We start from the raw sequence: 25,954 nt of genomic DNA, 5'->3' as shown, positions 1-25,954 counted from the left end.
CCCGCCCCCAAGCCGAATGTCATGCTCAAAAGGTCCTCATCCTCCCTCCCCACCCCAGTCTCTTGCCTTTGCTTCTCATCACATCCCAGCACTGGGGGAGAGCAAGAGCCTAGTGATAGAGCTGGCGGTGGAGAGGGAAAGGGAAGGAAAAAAGAGGAAAATAAATACCTTCCAGCCATTGTCTCCTTCCCCTATTTCTTTTCCCTCATTCCCAGTACTACATTGGTTTGCAGAGCCCTAACCGGCATTCCCCAACCCACTACCATCATGCTTCTCACTCTAATGGCCCTTATCCCAGTGATGAAATATTTGAATTTAGGATTTCCTCTGAAATAGAGGAAGAACAGGAGAAATTAAAGGAGGTAGAAAGAAAGAGAGGGAAAGAAAACTTTAAGCGTTCTAATTTCCCCCTGAATACAATGCATTACTGAGCTTAGAGAAGTTATACTTCATCTGTTAAAATTAAAAGAAACAACAAGAGGGTGGGTGCAAAGTAAGGCTTACATTGAAATGAATGACAGGTGAGTAACTACATGTCAGTTGCCCAAAAGTTTTTCTAATATCATTGTTATATGGAAAGATTTAAATATTTAAACATATGATACAGGAAAACTTCATTTAATCAGAACACTTGCTTAATCATTTATTTCACTTGACCTACTTTTTCAAACAAACAAGGAAAAATACTGCCAGCAATATAATTTTTTTTAAAAAATCTGACAGAGCCACTTACCCTTATCTCCTTTATTTACAATAGTATACCAAAGGAATTGATCTTAAGGATTAGGACCCCTAAAGACTTTCAAAATCTTTAATTCATATATGCAAAAACTATAAATAATGTTCATACACTGTAGTTATTAAACAAGACAGTAGATTAAAAAAAACAGGATGTGAGCAAAAGAGGCTTCTGGGTAACAGGTAATCAAAATGTCACGTTATCCAGAGGATTCCATTTCCCAAGCTCAATTTTATTAATTGAGATTTCATGGTGCTTTATATTTTAATGTCTCCCTAACTTTCATATACCTTACAGTGCTATAAAATACTATAAAAAAATCTGCACAAAACAAAATCTTATTCCCATTACATTATTATGTGAAATGACCAATCAAAGCTGCATTTCTTAAAGGAGTACACTTGACTAAATCAAAGAAAGACTGTTTTTTTTCTTCCCATATTTCTTTTTTGATCATCATTTATTTTATTTTCAGTCTAAATTCATTTTAGTCTATTTTTTTTCCTTTTCTCTACTTACTTTAAAGTGCTTGACTCACAAATAGCTGTTGGAATCTCCACCAAATCTTCCCCACTGACTACTAACAGCGTGAGCTTTGTTAAGTTGAGCAAAGCCTTAGGGAGGTAGGTCAGTTTGTTTTTATGTAAGAGGAAGGACTGCAATTCTTCCAGCCTGAGAAGAAGGAAAAGACATCATACTTCAGCAAACAAGACACTTGAGTACAAGCCTGTGTTAGCACAATTTGTCAACTCCTTTTGGTAGAAAAATTTCATGGTGACTCTGACTTTGTGTAGACCCTTTGTATGGCTCTTGGATAACCAGCTGAAACTAACAATCTATCAGCTCAAATAAAACTGATCCTTTTTTAATAATCAATTAATCAACAACCATTTATAAAAGCACATACTATGGGCTAGGGTGGTACTAGAGATTTTTAAAAAATGAAAGATTGTTTGCTTTCAAGGAGCTTATACTCTATTAGGAGATTTAACCAATAGATACTATTATGTTGATAAATTTATTTCTTCATCATCAGCACATTTACATAATACTTGATGCTGAAAAAGCACTTTTTTTTTCTCACAACTATCCTATTGTGAAGCTTCACTTTTTAGCTGGAAAGGTAGCAGATTGAGAGCCAGTATCAGAGTCAGGATGACCTGGGTTCAAGCCTTGATTCTGACACATACTGTTTCTCAATGTTCCAATAAGTTGCAGATAAGGTGTCACCCTGGTAGAAGGACTTTGTTTGTTTATTTGGTTTTTTGTATTACCAGAGAGTTCCCTACAACAGTGAAATCACAAGCCAGTCTATTCCATTTTTTAGATCAGGAAAGTGAGGTTCTGAAAAGTTAACTGATTTGTCCATGGTGATTTAGCTAATAAGTATCAGAGCTAGGATTTTAACCACATTAATCTCTGAGTCCAACACTTTTTCCCATATATAACCACAATGTGGTTAGCTGGGAAAGAGTGGTCTTAACGCAAAGGACCTCAGTTCAATCTTGCCTCTGATGCTTACTACTTGCATGGGTAGACCATTTCTATATGTTCATCTGTATGACTAGGTGATTAGACTAGGTGGCCTCTGATCCCTTTCAGATTATGAGATATTGTGAAAGTTAATTATACTTTAGCAAAAGAAGATATGAGCAATAAGAATTAATAAATTAAACCAACCATATTTGGTCCTGTGAAATGTTGAAATCACATAACTACTTTCTCCATAATTTTCCTATCTGTATCTGAAGAATTACTTTGAAGTTAGTGACTGACTTGCATAGGGAAGAGGTAATAAATGATATGAGTATTTCATTGAAGATATGTTGATGTAGCATCAGTTGATCTCATGTTAACTTAATGCAATTCCTTGCACATAGTAGCTATTTGATAAGTGCTTGTTAAATTGAATTGAATACAGAAAGGTAATGGTACAACGAGGTGCCAATTAAAGACTTAAGCGAGTTAAAGAGTTCCTAAAACAAAGAATCCATAAAGTGATAGTTAATCACTAACATTAAACAACAATTCACAGCATAGGCTTTAAATTATACAAAGCCCTTCCTTAAAAGAACTTCATGAGGTAAGCAGTACAAATATTGTGCCTATTTTACAAAGGGAAAACCAGTTCAGGAAGTGAAATAACTTTACCAATGATACCTGCTTAATGAGGATCAGAGTCAATGTCAGTCAGATGGTACTCCAATCCATGCCTCTTAGATTCAAAGATAACATTATTTCGCCTGGTCAGTTAGGTAGCACAGAGCATAAAGGGCCAGGCCTGAAGTCAGGAAAATTCATCTTCTTGAGTTCAATCTGGCCTAAGACATTAGCTGTATGAACCTGGGCAAATCACTAAACCATGTTTGCCTCAGTTTTTCCATCTGTAAAATGGGCTGGAGAAAAATTGCCCAACCACTCTAGTATCTTTGCCAAGAAAACTCCAAATGGGGTCACAAAGAGTCAGATACGACTGAACAACAAAAATTATTTCCACTACCTCATGTAGCAAAACACTTTACTGAAATCAAAAGAAACCCTAAAATCAATTGTTGTTTCAGAAAGAACTTGTTACATGTTTTCTCCAAGGTTATGCTTGGTCCAACTTTTCACAAAAATCAAATGCTTTACCTTGTAATGTAAATAGCTACCTGTCTATATCTTGTGGAAGATCATTTACTGATTGTTGCTGATGTCCAACCACTGTAAATTTGACATCCGGAGAACACATATGGGAATACTGGACAACTTATTTGCTGACACATCTACAAACGTAACTTGTTTCAAATTACTTAGCTAGAAAGAAAGAATAACACATTTTAATTACATATTATGGAAGTAAAATAATGTCTACAAATAGGTTTCCGTTTGAAGGTTTGGGGTTTTTTGTTTTGTTTTGTTTTGTTTTTAATCTTGTTTTATTTTGTTTTTTGCCTCCTTGGGAATATGAAAAACAGCACTAGCATGGAGAGAGGAGAAATGTGTGTGACAAACAACTGCAGTGGTCTTCTTACTGTTTGTCACACCCGGCATTCCTCACCCCACACCCCACCCTCTCCCATGCCTTTGTATCATTACCTATTCCTTATGCCGGCAATACTCTGTCTCCTCACCTCTGCCCCTTCATTTCCATGGCTGCTTCATGACTCAGTTGAAATCCCACCTCCTGAAGTATGAGTGCCTTCCTGTCTCAAAAAATCTTCCATCTAGTCTATCTTATATGCACCTAGTTATTAACATGTTGTCTCCTCAATTAAACTGTGAGTTCCTTAAGGATAGGAACTGTTTTTGTTTTGCTTTTTTGCCTTTTTTATATCTTTAGAACTTAGCACAATGCTTATCACTTAGTAAGCACTTAATAAAAGCTTGTTGATTGTTGATAAATGGTCCTTACCCTTAAGGAGCTTCTAATTTTGTGAAGATACAACACCAAAAAAATTGTAATAAAAAGAACATGAAAAATTCATGAGAGATATAAAGAATGAGAGTTACAGGTAGAGATAGCACATTTTCTTGATGGGGCTGTGGATAAAGGAAAACTATATGTGGAGCTCATTTTAGAGCCTGGATTTGAAGAATGGAAAAAAAAATTTCAACAAGCATAAATTGTGGGGGAGGGCATGCTAAAAAAAAGAATGGCACAGAGTTCAGTTTGTTCAGGGAATGGTTAATGGTACTATTTGACTGGAGCATGGAATATGTGAAGGGGAGTAGTATCAGCCAATTAATAAATTGTATGCCTTTGAAACCAGGATGGTATACCAGTGCCATGCCAGGAAACTGAATCGCTTCCTTTGAATTGTCTTAGGAAGATTCTGAAGATCACCTGGAAAAATAATGTACCTACTTTCTTGAGTTGAACTGCCAAGCATTCAAACTCTACTGCAGAGAGTGCAATTAAGAAGGGCTAGCCATGTTTTCTGAGTGTCAAACTATTTTATGGAGAACTCAACACAAAGCAGGCTCTCACATGGTGGTCAGATGGAATGCTACAAGGACACTCTCATAGTCTCTCTGAAGAACTTTGGAATTGATTACGTGACATGGAAGATGCTAGTAAAGGACCACATACCCACATCAAAGAAGGCACTACGCTCTGTGAGCAAAGTAGAATTGCAGTAGCTCAAAAGAAATGTGAGATGTGCAAATTTAGAGACATCTCCACTCCAAATGTTCACATGGACTATTTCTGCCCAACTTGTAGTAGAGCTTTGCAACACTGTATTGATCTGATCAGCCACAGTCAGACATACTGTACCTTGACTCCAACATGGTGATGTCATTTTGATCCTGTTCAAGAAGGAAGGAAAACAACCAACCAAGGGAGCATTTATTGAATGTCTACTGTGTTCCAGGCACTTAGCAATGGGTATACAAAGAAAGGCAAAAAACATTCCTTGTTCTCCAGGAGCTCACAGTCCAATGGAGAAAATATGCAAACAACTACGTACAAACTACACATATATACATACATATATACATATATAGATGTATGCATAGTTTGTACATCTATAGAGTTATAGTTATAATTGTAGTTATATAGAGATTAAAGTATATATGTATATTTATACATATATAGTTATAGCTAAAATTATAATTATGTAGAGATTAAATAGATACGGTAAATTTATTTATTTGTATATATTGTGTATGTGTGTATATATGCATGTGTATGTGTATGTATAGTTGTTTAGTTTCAGTTGTGTCCAACACTTTGTGACCTTATTTGGGGTTTTCTTTGCAAAGATACTGGAGTTTGTCATTTCCTTCTCCAGCCCATTTTACAGATGAGGAAACTGAGGCAGACAGTGTTAAGTGACTTGTCCAGGGTCACCTAGCTAGTGTCTGAGGCCAGATTTGAACTCAAGTCTTCCTGACTCCAGGCCCAGAGCTCTGTGCCACTTAGCTGCTCATATATATGATATGATAAAATAAAGATAATCAAAAAAGGAGAGATATTAGGGTTAAGAGAGATCAGGAAAGCCTTCTTGTAGAAGATAATAATTTAGCTGGGATTTGAAGGATATCCCAGAAGCTGGAAGGTGGAGATGAGGAAGAAGAATATTCTAGACAGGTGACAACCAATGAAGGTGTCTGGGAGTCAGAAAACGGAGCAGCAATGAAACCATTGTCACTGGAGTAAAGAATTAATACTAGAAAAGTAGAAAGAGTCTAGGTTGTATAGGGCTTTGAATGATGAACAGAGGATTTTGTATTTGATCCTGGAGGTGATAGCCCCTGGAGTTTATTGAATGGGGAAGGGGGGGTGATATAGTTAGATCTGTACTTTAGGAAAATTAATTTGATAGCTAAATAGAGACTATTCTGGAGTAGGTTCGGGTTAGACAGGGAGACCAACCCAAAGGCTTTCCCGATAGGCTAGGCGTAAGGTGATATGGGCCTACATTAGGCTGGTGGCACTGTCTGAAGAAAGAAGGAGGCATACGAGAGATGTGATGAAGATGAAAATCAATGAGATTTAGCAATATATTGGTTATGGTAGGTGGGGCAAAGGTGAGGAATCAAGGAGTAAAAACATTATCTATTTTGGGCCAGGGGAATTGTATGAGGATTGAATTTTAAAGTAATTGATCAGAGGTCCCTAAGCTTAGTAGTTATAACTGACATTGTATAAGATTTTTACAGTTTACAAAGCCCTTTACATGTACCATCTCATTTTTCATTTGTGCAGAAACTCTGCTAGGTACGTGCTATAGGTATTTATGATAGGCATTATTTTATGGTTTCTGTTCCTGGTTTCTGAGTGCAGAAACATTGAAGTGTTAGTGAAGGAAAACACCTTTTGACCTCACATATAGCTTTGTTTGTGAAAGACAAAGTAACAGAGTATCATGAAACAATGGCTCCACATTTTGATGGAGTGTACAAATTTGATAGTTATTTTTGAACTCAAGATTTTAATGGCTAACTGTTATTGACTTGGATGGGAAATTTATGAATAAAATCTGTGCTGTTCCTGAGGATAAATCTTTACAAAATCTCTTTAAAGAGCCATTTAAACCTTCAAGCCTTCACCATATTTTATAAATGCCTATGGCAATAGGCATTACATGAATAACTAATAGAATGGTTTGACCCAAACACATAAATATAATATTAACGCAAAGTAATACCTTTCATCTGAATATATTTTAAATGCATTAAATATATTTCAAAGCTATCCATTTTATAGAAAGCCACGATACCAAGTCAAAAAAGATATTAAACAATAGCATCTCAGAGTAAATACTAGATACTAACTGCATTGTTCATAAAATAAAAACAGAGTTAAGTGTTGAAAGGGCTTTTTCATTGAGTAGCAAAAACTCTATCAGTCAGTAATTACTTTCTAAAGGGGAAACTGAGTTCCCTAGAATGAAGGGTATGATTATTATAAACTGTTCTGTCTCAGTAGCACTCACTACAAGCATCAATCATTTGGAAAGGAACTGTGTTTGAATTCGGTGCAAAAAAAAAATCCCTATTAAAAAACAGTTCTTATTAACTGATTCTGTTAGGTTTTTTTCTAAATTGTTTTCAAAATAACTGATGCTTTGATTATATTTCTTTATTTCTTTTTTGAGTGCAGTGCTGCTTACAACATCAGCCATCCATTTCTAGCGTCAAGATCTTGACAACTCTACAACGCCAAGAAAGTGCGAGCATGCATTTGAATGCTATACCTAGTCTTAGGAGACATAAAACATTCCTTAAAAAATAATGACACTTGGGACAGCTAGGTGGCGCAGTGGATAGAGCACCGGCCCTCAAGTCAGGAAGACCTGAGTTTAAATCCTGGCTCCGACCAAACACTTGTGTGACCCTGGACAAGTCACTTATCCCCAACTGCCTTAAAAAAAATAAAATAAGACAACAACAACAACCTAGATTTCGGTCAATATTTACCATGAGGGAAACTAATTGCATGTATAATAGTCAGTTAATCAACATTTATTAAGCACTTACTATGTGGATACAAAGGCAAAGACAGTCCCTGCCCTCAAGGTACATACATTCTAATAGCGGAAATGTTAATTCCACACAGGATTCCTATATTATAATGGCTTCCTGATTTCATCACTAGGACTCCTGTCTCAATTAGTGAAGATCACAGCACAACTAGACTCTGTCCTGGGTCCTCTCCTCTTCTCTCCTCTCCTCTCCTCTACCTCTCCTCTTCTTTGCTCTTTTGTCCTTTTATACTATTCCCATGGGGGTTCCCATCAGCTCCCATAGTTTCAATTCTTATTTATATGTAGATGACACTCAGATACAGTTGTCTGGACCTAATCTCTCTTCCAGCCTTTAGTTTTGCATTTCCAATTGACTTTTTTCCATTTCAAACTGGATGACTTATAGCCACCTTAATCTTACCATGTCCCAAACCAAACTCATTTTCTCTCCCCAAAACTGTTACCACTTCCAAACTTCGCTAATACTGTCAAGGGCCCCATCATCTTCCCAGTTCTCTTGAATCATAAACTAGGTGTCATCCTCACGTCCTTGATCTCTTACCACCACCCCCACATTCCATGAATGGTCAAGTTCAGTTGTTTCAACATTCTTAACATCTCCTGTATATTCTCCATTCCCTTTGCAACCACCTTGACTCAGGGCCCTTATCACCTCATGCCTGGACTATTGCAATAGCCTGCTGGTTGGTCTCTCTTCCTCAAATCTTTCCTCTCTCTAATCCATCCTCCATTCGGTTGTCAATGTTGTCTTTCTGATGTTCAGGCCTGATCGTGTTACACACATACACACACACCTACTCTCTCTCTCTCTCTCTCTCTCTCTCTCTCTCTCTCTCTAAACCTCAATGGCTTCCTAGATGAAATAATATAAAATCCTCTGTTTGTCTTTTAAAATCCTTCGTAACCCAGGCCCTTCCTTTCTAAACTTCTTGTACCTTACTCTCTCCCAAGTATGCTGTTATCCAATGATGCTGGCCTCCTTGTCTTTCCTTTGCACATGAGATTCCATCTCCTGACTCAGAGTGTTTTCACTAGCTATTCCTCATGCCTGGAATTCTCTGCCTTTTGTCTCTATCTTCTGCCTTCCCTGACTTCCTTGATGTCTCAGAAGTTTCGGATTATCAAAATCACTACACTATTAACCAAAAATAATCAAGTCCAACTTCTGCCCCTTATTTGGGGGGGGGGGTGCAATTAATTTTCCATGCACAGTAACTGTCCAAGATACATATATCAACGGATGAGTTCTATAGGTTGTCTATCCAATTGTATTTCATAGTCTGACAATGGCCATTCTTCATCCACTTGGGGTTTTTTTGCTTGTTTTTTTTGTTTGTTTGTTTGTTTTCCCTGTGTAGGTAGTTTGGACTCTTTCAAGTGATTATAGACCTTACCCAGAAGGCTTTTGCAGTATTATGAGATTTGCTTGATACAATGAGCACAATATCATCAATAAATAAGCCACTTAGCATAGTGTCTGCATATAGCAAGCATTTAATAAATCCTTGTTTCCACCCTTCTTTCCTTACCTCCTAACTTCCTGTCTTCCTTGCTTCTTTGCATCCCTCTCTCTCCTTCCTCCCTTCCTCCCTTTTCCCTTCCTTCCTCCCTCTGTTCTTCCTTGCTTCCTTACTGCCTTCCCTCCTTCCTTTTACAGTACCTTAAGGTTTACAAAGTACTTTCCATGGTATCTCATTTATTTTCACAACATCCCTGGGAAGTAGATGTTATTATTATCTACAATTTACAGAGGAGGAATGAAGGCTGGAAGAAGTTAAATTATTTGCCTGGTATGATCCCAGCTACTTACTAAGGATCAACCTACCTAAATTCTTCATCAATATTTCCTCATCAATAAGTTGCTCCCCTCTTAATGACTGATTCTTTGATCATGGCAACCCATGAAATGACAACAACAATAGCAACAACAACAAAAGAATCTCATAGGAAATGATCTTATGGGACTCCTCCCCTCCATTTCTGCAGTTATGATAGAAGAATATGGGAGAAGATAAAGGATGCTTAACATTTAAAAACATTAATTTAATATTGGTATTCTAAATGTGAGATCCTTATCCAATGATCAATGAATAGGCATAATGGAGGATGAATTGAAGCATATAGATCTTCATATCCTTGCTACAGATGAAATCAATAGACAAAAGGAAATTGCAGACAAATGCAAGGATGGCTTACAAGTTCCCTCTTAGAAATGAAAATAATGAAATTGGTGAAGTTGATTTTATCACCTATCTGAAGGCAACAAGAATCATCATTTCATGGGATACTTCATCACCTCATATTCCAGTGGTCATAATAAGCATTTTCTAAAAAGCATACTATAAAGACAATTAAAGCTTATGTACTGACATGTTATAGTACAGAGGTGTCAAACTCAAGGCCCACTTGCCACAAGCAGCCACAAAATTTCAGTGTGGCCCCAACTAGATAATATGAAATTGGAAAATATTTACGAAGGTAAATAAAAACACAATATAACATAAATAAAATTAACATGTGGTTTTCTAAGTCATTATGTAGCCCACAGAGATTTGCTTCTATTTGAGTTTGTTGTAGTGAATGAAGAAGTAGAGAAAATCTTTAAATTCCTTGGAAAGACCTTTAAAATTAAATTGACATATAATTTAGTACTGTGCAATTTCAAAGCAAAATCAAGCATAAAGAAAGATGGAATAAAATATGTTGGAAAGCAAGGCTCAGAAGTGATATGAGAGAGGTTAAAAGTTTGTAGTCTATACAAAAGATTCCTGTGAGATATGAGAAAGGTCAAAGGTTTATGGGCTATAGAGAAGTTTGCTGCTTACATAACATGAACACTTTATTTGAGAAGAAGTTGGGATGCATTGGACATGAAAAGCTCCAAATATCACCCAAAAAAGGGAAATTGATCACACTTTTTACTAATACAAAATAGTTGGCTATCAATGTAGAGTCATTTCTGAATCACCTATCTATGTACAGATGATTAACTTATTAAGACAAGGATCAAATCAATAATAAATTAGAAGAAAAATAAAAGAAAGAGAAATATCACACAATTCAGACAATTCCAACTTGACCCACATAAAGAAGCTCCAGACAGTTTTAAAAAATGGAATATTTCAAAAGAACAGACCTTGACACAGAATTATCACTGTCTTGCGGAAACTTAACCTCTGCATATGAATTGCCAGTATGAAGACCACAAAAGGGCCTATACCAACTCACAGAATCCACCTATACCAAAGTCTTTCTATCTTCTTGCCAGGCGAAGAAAAATCACAGCCAAGAACAGTATGAGAAGATAATGTAAAACTGTTCGTAGAATCTAGTGAATGAGGATGGTAGGAGGTCAGGAATAGCAACAACTCCTGAAAGAACCAAAAGCAAAGGAGCCAAAGAAAAGCTTTAAAGAAAGCTTGGCAAGACACCTAAGTCTGTTCTTTTTGAAAACATTTAAGAATGAAACTAGAATGAGAACAACAGCAGTGGTGGGGAGGGAGTGGGGGATAAGATCTTGAATATTCTCTCACCCAGCATCAGAATTTGAGTCTATATTGGAAAAACCATGAAAATGGAAACATTCCCAGGAGTCCATTGGTCACTGAGGCCAGGAACATGGGAGTGGGGGATGAAATACATAGAACAGTTAACAAAAATTTCTGGAGGTAAGAAACAAGCTGTGACTGAGGGACAGAAACTCAGTCTGGCTCTGTTTTTAAGACCATGCCCATTTTGCAGAGTAAAACATTTAACACCACTCTTTTTGAAAGATTTGAAAGATGAAGCTATCACTAGTACAACCATGGCTGCCTCCAGTTAAAAATGTAGACTAAATCTAGTGGACCAGATTGGGTGAGATGATCTCTGATGCCCTTAAAAACCAATTCTTCTTCTTATGGCTCTGAGCCAGAGAGAAAATAGCTAAAACTACCCCCCCCCCATTGCTCTGTAGTTTTTGTTTCTCTTCTCTGTAAGTGGAAAGAGTTAGCAGAAAAGCCCCTGTCTCTGAGGCAGCTGGCTGAGCCCAGTCAGCATACACTCACAGCAGTTATTCTTCCCCACTGTGATATCTATGCATTCCTTTGCCACTGTTTATCCTAGTGTTCTATACAACTTATTAGTGGTCAATAACTTTATTGTGTTGTTATTTGGGAGACAGAAAATGAGTGGCAATGCTTTCTGGAATAATGTGGTAAATTCATCCAGCATCAAATATAAAATTTGTCTGATTTTTAAAGGTCTCCTTAATTTGGCCTTTTCTAATCTTCTTACACCTTAGACTCCTCCACACAGATTTAGCAACCCTACTGTTCACATCAGACACTCTATCTCTCAACTCTGTTCATTTCACTGGCTGTTCCCCATGCCAAGAATTCTGTCCTTCCTTATCTCTTCTTCGGGCTTCCCTGACTTCCTCTAAGTCTCAGCTAAAACACCACCTTCTGCAAGAGGCCTTTCCTCGTCCCTTTAATGCCTTCCTTCTGAGATTATGTCCAAATTATCCTGTATCTAGTTTGTACATAGTTGCTTGTATATTCTCTCCTCCATTTCACTGTTAGGTCTGTGAAGGTAGAAACTGTTTTTTGGTTTTATTTTGTTTTGTTTTTCACTCTCCTTGTATCCTGATGCTTAGCACATAGTAGACTGGCACATAGTAGGAACTGAATAAATAATTGTTTATTTGACTTGATTGTGAAGGCAGTCACCCTAGTAGGGAAGCTACCGACTAATGGACTTTTCTTCCAAAATCCCAGACCTGAAGGTATTACCTGCAAAAGCCTTATAAGCTAGCCTAAGATTGTAAGTAAGAGAAATAAAAAGCCAATAGAGAGATATAAAATCTGAAGACATAAATTCCCCCTACACTTTTATTATTTTGCTAGAGAAAAGAAGGGTTCAACTCATGGGATCTCTTGGGTTCCTCTATTTCCTTACCTTATTCATTACAGACATAGGGTTTCTTGCCACAGAAATCCTGTTACATTTTTGCCGTATATGGCCATCTCCATCTTGGGTGCCACTTCAATGAAACATCAACTTTACATTTCAATGACAAGCCCCATTCTTCAGCTTTGTGAGTGAATCTATTATATTTTGGTCTCCTAACCTTGTAATACCTGATATGCTGCTTGAGAAAGTAGAAATGTTAGTAAGGAAAGTGTGTGTAGGGGTACATACACATTTGTATCTATGTGTGTGTATGTGTGTGTATATTTATGTATGTATGTATGTATGTATGTATGTATGTATGCATGCATATATATGTATATACACACATATACATATATATGTATGTATGCATGCATATATATGTATATACACACATATACATATATATGTGCATACATACACATGTATACATAGACACATAGAAATGTATATATGGGAAATAACCATCATTATCTCTATTTCAAGTTTGACTCTTTTGGACATGTTTTGTTGAGAGACAGATGGATAGATAGATAACATTCTAAAAATTGAGGCATATAAAAATAAAATATTGCCTTGCCTCTGGCTTAGCTGATAGGGATAAGAGTTTGTTTTCAGGGCATACAGAGGCACTTAAAAATTTTTAAATAGGATCATTTGTGAACATCAATCTAATTGGCTAATTTTAAAAGTACCTAGCACAGTGCCTTGAACACAGCACACGATGAATTTAATGAATTGATTGGAATTGAAACTTGAATAACTTTGAGGACCCAAGAGATATCTTAAGAATACTGATTACTTGACTGTTCCCTGTGTTTTACACCATTCACTATCAAAATTTTTCTTGCAAGATCTTCAAAGACCCTAATAAGTAACCTCAAAAGGCTGACAGTTTTCCTGAGATCATGTTAATTTTCAGAGTTGGTGGGCTCTGTTTAAAGATATTTAGTGAAAGAAATTCTATTACAAACTATAACACTATTAAATGCAGTTTCCAAGATGATGATTCCCTTTAAAATACAGAAGTCATTGCAGATGTCACTTTAAAATCAGCTATCTCCATCTTGGGTGCCACTTCAATATAACATCAAAGTAGAGAAAAATTCTGAAAGGGAATCAAAATGCTTTTAAAGTTAAAAGATGTCTTTAGAACTTATTCATTACCTGTAATATTGTAATAGCTTTGTAGTAGCTCCTTCTGGCACCATTTTACTCTAATCCACCTATGCACTATATGTCCTAATGTAAAACTTGGTTTATACCACCTAGATAACTTCTTCAATTTTTTACTCCACTTTGGATGTAAAACACATTCTGGATATTGTATAGTTCACAATTAGAATGATAGACTTCTAGAGTGGAAAGTAAATTTAGAGGTAATCTAGTTTTACCCCTAGTTAAAGGAAGAATCAGAACTACAGTCTAAATCTTCTGAATATTAGCCCAAAATTCTTTCCACTACACATTGATAATATAAGAACTAGTTTCTATGATTGGGAAATAAATAAAATGGTTGGGAAAACGTAAGTTGTTTTGTTTGGTTTTTTGCATAAAGTAATAACAATGCTTAACACTTAAATAACACTTTATTGAGATTTGCAAAGCACTTTTATGATCCCCAAAACCCAGTAAGATAGATAGCCTCATTTTATAGATGAAGAAATTTAGACAGAGAGAGGTTAAGTGATTTGCCCTGAGTTACACAGCTAGTTAATGTGTAAGGTAGGATTAGAACTCAAGCCTTCCAGACTATATGTCTGACACTCAAGCCAAAAGGCTGCCGTCCTTCTTCCTAAATGATAATGGCTAATAATCACTAATATCTGTATAGCACTTACTATGTACCAGGCACTGAGCTAAGTGCTTTACAATAGTATCTCATTTTATCTTCACAACAACCTCAGGAGGTAGGTGCTATTATTATACCTAGACAGGTAAGCCCAATATCAGTGTAGGCACAAAGAGTTATCTGTGGTATATGGATCAGAACTGAATGGACAGAGCAGCAAAAAAACACCTTTTAAGCAGGAGAGTAATTTGTCCATTGGCTATAAACAAGAGAGTAACTGATCCATTGGATGTACCACATTTAGAAGTCAACTTAGTGGAGCAAATTCTTTGTAATGACTACTTTAAATCTTAGCCAAATCTCCCCAGGAACTAAGGCTGTATAGGAGGGAATGTGCCCCTGCTTTGTCTTCTCTTCTTGCTATATCTTCTTAATAAATATCCCTTTGTAAAAAAAATAATTGATATTAGCTGGTTAAATGATATCAATGTGCTAATTACTGGATCAATCAGTTATGTAAGAGAGATGCTAAGGGGGCTCAAATAAGTAGAATTAGAGAAAATCCCAAAAGCCCTTAGGGTTACCCAATAACCCTAATGGAGAAATGTAGCTGTCCTCTGAGAACCTGACTCCAGCACAAGTAGGAGTTGAGATAAGCACTTTCATAATCTATAATGAGCTACATGTTCCTCTTCACCACACAGTAAGTGAACAGGAAACAATTATAGATTATCTGCACATTCTCTCAATTGCATATGGGAATTGCATCAAGCAACATGCTGTACATGTTCATAAGAACCGGGCTTTCATCTGCCAGTCCCCTGATATAGTGACATAAACTCTAAACTTTAACACCCTAAACAATAAAATCCCTTAGATTAGCTACTGAAAAAAGGATAAGTTCCAGACAAGGAGAGGAAATAACATGGCTGAAAGAGGCCACTGCTTTACACTGAAAAGATGTCTAGCACAACACTTAGTTCCTCAACATCCCTCTCCAGTGATTATCCTAAATTATCATAACATCATCATCATCATCATTATTATTGTTATTATTATTATTAGGGATCTCTTACTCATGCTGCTTGCAGAATTCCTATCTACCCCCAAGTTATATATGGAAAGTCCCTCTGCCTTTGCTCTCTTTCCTATTATTCACATGGTCTAAGAGATTCCTCTTAGTAATCTGAATAAAGCTGGGAATGGGGCTTTAACACTACTTTAAAGACCATTTTAAACTAAATTGAGAGGGTTGGACTGGATGACCTCCAAAGTCCCTAACCACTCTGAATCCATGATTCTTTGAAATATCAGTTCTATCCATGGAGTTTTCTTTTCTTGTATTGCAGTTATTATCAATCAGAACCAGTCAGAGAAGTAACTTTACTTCAACTTCATTTTAACAATATTTGATGGCTCAACTATCTGGTCACAGTAAGGGCTATGTTTATATTTAATTATGATAGTTATCATTAGCTAAAACACTATGCATACTGCTCCTTATCGTGATGATTAAACTTATATGATGTTCAAAATCTTCTTCCTTTTCTTTTGACAGTTAAAGACAGAGTTGGTGCCTGGTTTGAAAAAGGCTTATGGATGTGTTTTTATTGCAGTTTTACTACCGTCATTGAAAATAACTGACTGATAAAGTCTATTGCTTTTGGTTTTATAATCTAATTGTGCACAGAAAAGTCTTTATAGGTGCTGAGAATAACAGAATTGTAGAGCTGAGATACCTCAGAGATCACCTAATCTGTAATCTAATACAAATCTCATCTAATACAAATTCCTCTCTTTATAGATATAAAACCTGAAATTCAGAGAATATGTAAGGCCAAAATAAAACTAATGATAACAGATTTGGGAGTCAGACCAAGGTGTCCTAACTCTCAAGCTACTGTTCTTTAACTTAGGTCACTTCTCTGGGTTTGGAATTTTGTTACCATCTAATACAAAAACAAGTTTACCTCCTATTTACCTCCCATTTAATTAATCTAAGATCAAAGGGCCACAGATGTAAACTGGAAAGGACTTTCAAAGTTATCCATTTCCTCATTTTACAGAAGAGGAAAGTGGGTCCTAGAGAAATTAAATGACATACCACTTATCTAGTTAATCACATATCTAGTTAATAGAAAAACCAAACAACTAACCAATCAATCATTAATCATTTGTTAAGCACCAACTGTGTGCCAAGCACTGTGCTAAGTGCTAGAGAGACAAAAAGAGGCAAAAGACAGTCCCTGGATTTGAACCCACATCCTCTGACTGATGAAAGGAATAGAGTTGATGATGAAGTTGAAAAATAGCTTTAGGAGAAGTGATGAAAGGAAGACTTGAACAGATAGATTATTGTTCAAGAAGATCTAGAGATTCCCTGACCTTTAATGACCCCTTGGGTCCTGCAGAAACAAACTCAAAACCCAATTCGGATTATTTCCACATCATGAGATACCACCCTGTTCAAAAGATTAGGTATCTGCCACCTAAGTCAATTCAAACACAAATGTATCTCCAGGTACTGAGAGGGTAAATCATCCCTAAAATGTCCAGGAATATGCAGCTAACAGCTTACATTCACACAGGCACAAGCACTAACTCAACATACCTTAGACATGAAATAGCTTATACTCAACATATCCATTTAGAGATCACACCAAAGACATAACTACTACTTAGAATCATTGTGAGTACAAACCTCCATACACTCACATACCCTATATTTTAACATTCTTTTAAAAAATATTTTTCCAAATACATGTAAAAACAATTTTTAACATTCTTTTTTTAATTAATTTTGATTTCCAAATTCTCTCTCTTCTCCTCCCTCCTCATTGAGAAGGCCAGCAATTTAGTTTAGGTTATAGATGTGCAGTCATGCAAAACATATTTCCATATTAATCATGTTGTGAAAGAAAACAGACAAAAGAAAAACAAGAAAATAAAGATATTTTAAATAATTATATTTCAATTTGCATTCAGACTCCATCAGTTCTTTCTCTGGAGATGAAAGCATTTTTCATCATAAGTCCTTTGGAACCATCTTAAATTATTTTATTTCTGAGAATAGCTAAGTCATTCACAGTTGATCATCATATAATGTAGCTGCTACTATGTACAATGTTCTCCTGGTTCTTCTCACCTCATTTTGCATCAGCTCGTGTAAGTCTTTCCAGGTTTTTTTTTTCCTGAGGACTTGCTAATCATCATTTCTTATAACACAATAGTATTCCATCACAATCATATATCAAAACTTGTTCAGCCATTCCCCAATTGATGGACATCCCCTCAATTTCCAATTCTTTGCCACCACAAAAAAAGAGCTGCTATATGTATTTCTATAAATGTGGGTCATTTTCCCTTTTGTGTTTTATTTCTTTTTTGGATACAGACATAGTAGTGGTATTGCTGGGTCAAATGGTATGCACGGTTTTCTAGCCTTTTGGACATAGTCCCAAATTGCTCTCCATGATGACTGGATCAGTTCACAACTCCACCAAAAGTGCATTAATGTCTCTCCACATCCCCTCCAACATTTATCATTTTCCTTTTCTATAACATTAGCCAATATGATAAGCATAAGGTGGTACCTCAGAATTGTTTTAATTTGCACTCCTCTAATCAATAATGATTTAGACTTTTTTTCACATGACGAAAGATAACTGATTTCTTCATCTGAAAACTAACTCTTTACACTCTTTGATCATTTATCAATTGGAGACTGATTTGGATTCTTAAAAATTTGATTGAATCATATGTGTGTGTGTGTGTGTATACATATATGTGTATATGTATATATTTGAGAAATAAGGTCTTTATCAGAGAAACTTACTGTAATCCCCCCTCCTCCAGTTTTCTGCTTTTCTTCTAATCTTGGTTGCATTGGTTTTGTTTGTACAAAACCTTTTAAATTTAATATGATCCTATAATTCTCTCTATCTCTTGTTTGATCATAAATTCATCCTTTATCCATAGATATGATAGGTAAACTATTCCATGCTCCCCTAATTTGTATTCTAACATTTTTAAATCCATTTAGCTTCAACTCTTTTACGCTATCTGTGAGCTAGCCCAACTCCATTATTTCTACCACAAATGCCAGTGTCAGGGACACTTCTTGGCATTTGCAACTCAGTTGACATTCCCTACCATGAGGAACTACTTCATGGATTTATACAGACCAGTTTCCATCATGGCAGAGTCTAATGCCAAAGAGAAGATTAGGCTTTATTGACACATTTGTCTTGCCCCAGTCCAAGAGCTGGGGGTGAGAGGGTAGTGAATCACTTAAACAAAGTTTAGATACGGATTATGCCTAGGCCCTCTCCCAAAAAGATTAATAGACTCCCTACTAGAAAAGTATTCACTGTGCAAAGCTAGATATAGAACTATATAAGTAGAAGGCATAAAACTGTCCATTGGTTCTTCTACAATAAAAGAAATAATTGACACTCACACACACACAAACCCTCATAAATATTGGGGTTTTTTTAGGCAATTGGGATTAAGTGACTTGCCCAAGGCCACACAGCTAGTGTCAAAGGTTTGGTCTAAGGCCGGATTTGAACTCAGGTCCTCCTGACTTCAGGGCCAATGCTCTATCCACTGCCCCACCTAGCTGCTGCTCATACACAAAATCTTTATGAAGAACTGGCTGAAACATAAAGTATAAAGGCAATGAGACACATGTAGAGAACATGTGACAAAGGACTGCCTCCCAAATCATAGTCACTGAAGTCCTTTACTGCATTGATGGGATCTTTCTGCGTTTCCTCTTAGGTGAAATCTCTACTGAGCAGCAGGTCACAGTGTAAAGTCTTACAGTGGTGAAAGAGAGTAGCCTATTATTGGTAGTTAATAGATTGGTTGCCTTTAAAAAATCTTAAGGCTAATTCAATTGTTTAGAAAGTGACTCAGGTTTATATAAGCCTCTAAAGCTCAGGAAGGGTATAATTTCATGGGAGGTTGGGGGGAGGGGTGAAGTCACTGAGAACCTTCCACAACATTTCTCTTGGTATGCTATACCTGTCAAGGTACTAATAACTAACATGCATATGAAATACTTCAAATGTGCAGAGTACCTTACACATATTACTGTATTTGAACTGTACAACAGCACTGTGCTATAATCCCTGCATTATTTTTCCCCTTTTACAAATAAAGAAACTGAGACTCAGAGAGATTAAATGACTCATATAACCAATAAATGTCAGAATCAGTTTAGGCGGAATAAAACTTGCACAATGTTGCCACATTTGTTGGGAAGTATAATATTCTGGATTTTTTTTCCTGAACTTATCTCACACTTCTATTTCAACGTATTTTCTCCCAGGTTTCATAAGGTAGTTAGTCCAATGATCGCTAAGCCCCTAAGGACCATTGGGCCTTGTCATCTGAATAGCCACTGAACTATCCTATATCTGACCTATCTTAATTAGAATGTAAGTTCCTTGAGAACAGAAATTTTCTTGATTTCCTATCTGTATCCATAGCACTTAGCACCGTGCTTGGCATATTATAATTAAATGCTTTTTCATACCTTCATTCATTTATTCATACTTTTAAAAAAAATTGCAAAAACTAGAATATGTTCTAGAAGAATGTTACTGATACTAGATACCAATGATACAGGTATTATCTTAAGATGTCTTATTTTTTTTTCTTAAACCATTAACTATATTAAAATACTAATGGCATAAAGTCCAGAAGAAAGAATTAATTGCTCATTTTCCTCTGACTATATTCCCGCCTTGATTACATTATCATGCCTTTTGTTTTCCTGTCTTTTTAAAAACATATATAGTGTTTCCACACCCTTGACAAACAGCTGGCACCGTGACTTACAGCCATCTTGGCAAACAGCTGTTCTTACCCCTCTGGTTAGCAGTACTGTTGGCAGAAGTAGGTGGAAACAGCAATGTGGCAGCATCTTTCTTGGGTTTACTTACAGGGGACTTTCAATCTTGGTTAGAGAATGCAATGATTGGGCAAACAATGCTTTGAAATAAAAACAAAACAAGTACCTTAAGAGAATAAAATTAACATCTACTGTATTTTTGAAATGTCAGTTGGAAAGACAGACTTTTTGCTGAGTTGCATTGTTTATGTACTTTCTATCATTTTCCTTCTTTGAAAGTGATGCTTTAGCTTTTGAGGGCTGATATTATATGTTGTAGAATTGTAGAATTCCTATCATTACAAGAAAACTTGGAGGGCATATAACTCTACAACCATGTAGAAAAAAAAAGAATGGAATTCTTCTTCAACCTTGGCTTAAGATGATGGGCTGAACTACATATTTTCCCTTTCTATAATTGTCTTTGTTTGTACCATAATAACTTACAATGTAAGATTTAAGGGATATAGGACTTCACAGCAGGCCTATAAAGTAGGTACTAGAGTTATATGGCAGGACCAACAAAACTACTTCAGTGATTCCCCTATGTAGAACCTCTCTATTACTAATATATATATATATATATATATATATATATATACACACACACACACACACACACACACACATACATACACACACATATATATGTATATATATGTATGTATGTATATAACATTGACAAATCACGCCATTTCTATTTTCAAAACTCTCCCATATATGTCCCTTTCTTTCAAATTACACTGACCCCACAGTTCACACCTTTATCAGTTCTTGCCTGAAGTAGTTGGTCTTCTTCTCACCTCATCTCTCCCCACCTCAATTCATCCTCATCCCCTACCAAAGTCATTTTCCTAGACATAGATTTGACTATCTCACCTTTTCTCCCCCATTCAATAAACTCCAGTGACTCCCTATTATCTCCAGAATTAAATGCAAGGTATCCCAAAAATCTTAGTGCAGGAACCTTAAATAAAGTTCTGTTTGGTATTTAAAGATGCTTATAAATAGACCCCTTCCTACTTTCCAGTCTTCTTATACTTTACTCCCTTTCATGGTCTCTAAAATCCAGCAACACTGGCCTACATGGCATTGCTCATGTAGGACTCTCCATCTCCCCTCCTTTGAGCATTTGTACTGGCAGTCTCCCATACCTGGTATGCTCTCCCTATTCTTCTGCTTCCTTGTTTCCTTGACTTCCTTCAGGACACAGCTCAAATGCCACCTTCTGCCAGAGGGCTTTCCTAGAACTCTCTCACTCCACTATTAATTGGTGTTAGTTGCATATCAATGATATCAAAAAGATAACAACTGACCAGTGATTTGGGGAACTAATCACTGGATCAATTATATTCAGGGAGAATACACTAGAACAGAAACTTAAAATGATAGTATTAGAAAGATAGCTCAAGCCCTCAGAAGTAACCCTAGAAACCTGAGGAGGAGTAGATGTCCTCTGCAAGGGACCTTGTCAGTTTGAGGAGGAGTTGGGATAGCAACTCTCAGAGTCTTATAAAGCTCTATGTGTGAGGATATTGGTTTGTTTCTTAGAATTTTGTAAGTGCTATCCTTACTTATCCAAGGGTAGAACATATATGCATTTACATGTAGGTATATTAATAAATGAGGTAAGGTTAGGATCTTTGTGCATAAGAAGTTTATTCTAACTTCCTTTCTGGAATATGATTTAGCATTCCGTATGTGAAATCCTGGGAGAAGAAGGGGAATTCTATAAGAACTTTGATTTTCACTTGAAGGAATAACTCAAGGCCAGTCTCTGGATGCTCCTCCTGAACTCATTGGGAAGATTCATGTCTATGTGATTTTGTATGTGTTCTGGGAATGGTAATTATCCCTTGCCTTTTTTTTATCCCTAAAACCAACTTAGAAGCACAGAACATGAAATTTGGAAGGAACCGTAGTGGCCTTATATTCCAACTCATACACAAAATTCATCCCTCCCTTCCACTCCCATAATACTGCTTTCAAATGTTTGTCCAGATCTTCAAGAAAGTCTCTCCCTCTTTGTCTAATAATAAAATTATAAGAGTCTATATAGATTTGAATAGCCTTCATATAACCTAGCATCATAAATAGATTCTCCATCTCCCTCTCATAAGCTATTTTAAGTAAATCAAAAAATAGTTTACTTTTATGTTTTCATTCACCCACCCTCAAACAATTACTCCATTCAAAGATATGTGCTAGTCACTCTTAACCTTTCTTGGACTCAGTTTCCTTATCTGTAACATCAGAGGCCTGGCAGTCAGAAAATATGCACCTATTAATGCTTTCACCACTCTGCATCTGTTTCCAAGCACTAACAGAAAACAATTCTGTATCTTACCCTTGGTATGTGGTAATCATCCCTAAAGGAACCCAAAAGAAAAGTGTTTAATGCACAAATCTTTTCATTGCTGTTAAATGAACTGTACTACAAGCTCTATCTTCAAAAGACTTTAAATTTAGCTGTCAGGGAAATGAATAATTGGGGAAAAGTCATCAATAAGGTTCTCACACAATGGCGTAATCACAGCACTTATATAATTGGGGCTTTTTTCCTTACTTTCTCTTTGACCAAAAGTGAAGGACGATTCAAGATAATGTGAGGGTATTGCAGAAAAAATGGGCTGGCTGATTAAAATCCAAATAAGGCCATCCTTCTTGTTAATTCTGATAAGTTAAGTAGGACAAATGTACCATTTGCAAGTGTGACAGAAAGAAGCTATTGACTGATGAAGAAAGTAACTGTAAAGAGTTTTTCACATAAAAATAGGTCAAAGGCGCCAAATCAGAAGCCATCCTCAGCAGGATACAACTACAAATTAGGGGCTTTGGCTTGAAGTCCATATTTTCCTTCCAAAACCATCTTCCTTTACAATAAATCATTAAGCTGGAATGAGTTGAAGGATGAAGGAGCAGAAAGGATGAGAAAGAAGAAAAAGGAGGAGAAGCAAAGTAATCTAAGCTTTGGTTGCTGAAGCAAAGGTGATAGAGCAGAACAGCAGAGAAGAGGGTTGTAGGGGGTAATGTCAGTTGTGGAAGGTATCAATCATTCTCCCTGCCTGGGCCTGCCTTTGACTCCACTCTGCAACTCTACTTCACTTCCTGTATGCCGCCTAGATGATCTAGTCATAACAAGAAGTGATAGAGGGAAAGATCAGAAGCTAAAGGGTAATGACAAAATGGTGAATAAACAAAAGTAGTCCTCGATTATGAGTTGCCTCAAATAACCGGACATTGTTTTAGTTAGGAATAGCTTATAGGAAAGTACGGTCTAAGCCCCTGATGTGAATCAAAGGACATCTAGACCAATCTACGTATAAACAAGAGTCCTTTCCACATTATATCTTCAAATGGGCTTTCCATGACAATCTCCAGGGAGGTGTATTATTACTTCCCAAGGCACCCCATTCCACTTTTAGATAGTTCTAATTATTAGAAAATTTGTCTATGTAGCTTAAATTTCCTTTTTTTTTTTTTTACATTTCATCTAATTCTGCTTTCTGGAGCCCAAAAGAACAAGTCTAATGCCTCTTCCTAATGATAGCACTTGAAATATTTTGGTGGCTTTTTACCTTTTATATAGCATTCATATTATTTGTTGGTATTTCCAACATTACAGAGCCAGGCTTCACCAAAAGAATCTTTCTTTTGATGTTCAGATCAATGTCTGAAATGCCGACATATATCATGAACAAAACTATGCATATAAAAAAAAAACATCCAGATTAAGTAAGGATACCTGGACAACAAAAACAAGTTAAACAAAAATAGTCTTTCCTTCTATTATAGGCGGACATTGAAGTGGATTTAATTCAGTTTTCTTTTTAAAGACCCCCAAATCTGAAACAGCTTAAAACTTATTTAAAATTAATTTTAAAAATTATCAAGTTACTGGTCTCCAGCTCCATTTTCTGTTTTCAACAGTTTTGGTGCAAGTTCTTCTTTTTCAGGTTCTTCTCGTGTCCTTTTAAGGGATCCTCCAGCACCACCATTTTCCTGTTCTTCATCACTATCATATTTTGGTTTTTTTGCCCTGGAATTGTATTTTTCCTTTATTGGGTGTACCCTGAACAGCTTTACCACCTCCTCTTCCTTTTCCTTTAAATTTACGACCTTTTGACTTCAACTTATTTAGGGATTCCTGTTGGTCTTCAATGATTTTTTTCAAATCTTCTTTCTCTGTCTTTCCTTCTAATACTTCCCATGTTACATCTTTGTTTCTTTATTTTAAGTTTCCATTATTTGCCTCATTGGCTTTGTCCAGTGCTTCTTTTGACTTTTCTTTAAATAGGATTATTCCCTCTTTTGCTCCTCTGATGAAGTCTATCCACTTTATTTCTCCATGATTAGAGAAAAGTGTGTGAAGATCTTCTCTACAGGTTTGATCATCTAAATCACCAGAAAAATTCAGCAAGCATCCAATTTTTTCATCCAGGGATTTTTGCCAGTTCAGCATCTTCTGCTTGCCTCTGTTTTTCTTCTCGCTCTTATTTAACTTTTGTTTTAGCTTCTACTTTATTTTGCTTCCTTTCTTCATTCTTTTTTTGCAAAGTGATCTTCCTTAAAGAGTAACAGCAGCTCTGTATCTTTGTATTTCTGTCCAGGGGTTTCTATAAACTTCTTGGCAGATTCAACACTATCAAACACAGCAAATATTGATCCCTTAAATGCTTTATGTAATGTTCTCTTATTTTGAATATTTTGTACTTGACCTTTACCTTCTGACCATCCTTTTATGTCATCAAGGGTTGCATCTGTAGGAAAACCTTTAACATAGATGGATCTGTTTTTGACTTCATTTTTATATTCATCTGTTACTTCAGGGAGGAGGTTGTTTGGAGATGTTCTGATTTTAGTTTTACCCTCACTAACTTCCATGAGTTCTGCCTTTGATTTCTTTAGAGCACTTCTTATCACTTCAAAGCCTTTTGTTAGTTTGCTCAGTCTCAATTTGTTGGCAACTTTTAGGCTCCAGATCAGTCATTTTTTCATTGTCACCATTCTCAGCCATTGTGGGAGTCTATTCCGTGAGGTTCTGGCAGGGTCTGCGATGCCTCGCCACGATCCTCACAACTCACAAACTCACTCCTCGATTCCCTGTGGCAGTCTTGAAATACTTTAAGATAGCTATGACAAAATCTCTGAGTCTTAGTCTCCAGGCTAAAAATGCCCAATGCCTTCGGTTAATTCTCATATGGAATAGACTCCAAGCTTTTTACCATCCTAGCTGCTCTATTTTGGATGCTCTCTGAACTACTCAGGTTGAATTAACTAATCAACCAGCACTTATTAATCATATATCATGTGCCAGTCATTGTGCTAGATGTTGGGGACACAAAGAAAGGAGTGAAACTGACTCCATCTTCAAGGAGCTTATATTCTATCAGAGGAGACAATATGTTCGTATAGATATAAGATAATTTGGGGGAGGGGTCATTAACTACTGGGATAGATTAGGAACGGCATAAAATGATACATAACCTGAGTCTTCAAGGTTGTTAAGGATTCTAAGAGGCAAAGGTGAGGAAGATATATACTCCAGGCATGAGCAATAACTGACACCAAGGCACTTAGATAGGAAATAGAGTGCTGTGTACAAGGAACAAGAAGAA

General features: G+C 36.4%; 1 protein-coding gene and 1 pseudogene across 1 annotated transcript in view; both read right to left on the bottom strand.

Moving 5' to 3' along the window:
* Nucleotides 1-25,954, bottom strand: part of LRRC2 (leucine rich repeat containing 2) — a 170,069-nt gene that overhangs the window by 20,029 nt on the left and 124,086 nt on the right. Inside the window, 3 exon segments of the mRNA XM_078153016.1 lie at nt 1,259-1,411; nt 3,391-3,421; nt 3,424-3,535. Coding sequence (XP_078009142.1) covers nt 1,259-1,411; nt 3,391-3,421; nt 3,424-3,535 — 296 coding nt within the window.
* Nucleotides 24,231-25,353, bottom strand: LOC110197650 (lupus La protein homolog pseudogene; annotated as a pseudogene).

The sequence above is a fragment of the Phascolarctos cinereus genome, unplaced genomic scaffold, assembly GCF_003287225.1.
Source record: "Phascolarctos cinereus isolate Bilbo 61053 unplaced genomic scaffold, phaCin_HiC Scaffold_4;HRSCAF=312, whole genome shotgun sequence".
NCBI classification, from domain to species: Eukaryota; Metazoa; Chordata; class Mammalia; order Diprotodontia; family Phascolarctidae; genus Phascolarctos; species Phascolarctos cinereus.
This window is presented reverse-complemented; position numbering and strand designations above follow the sequence as displayed.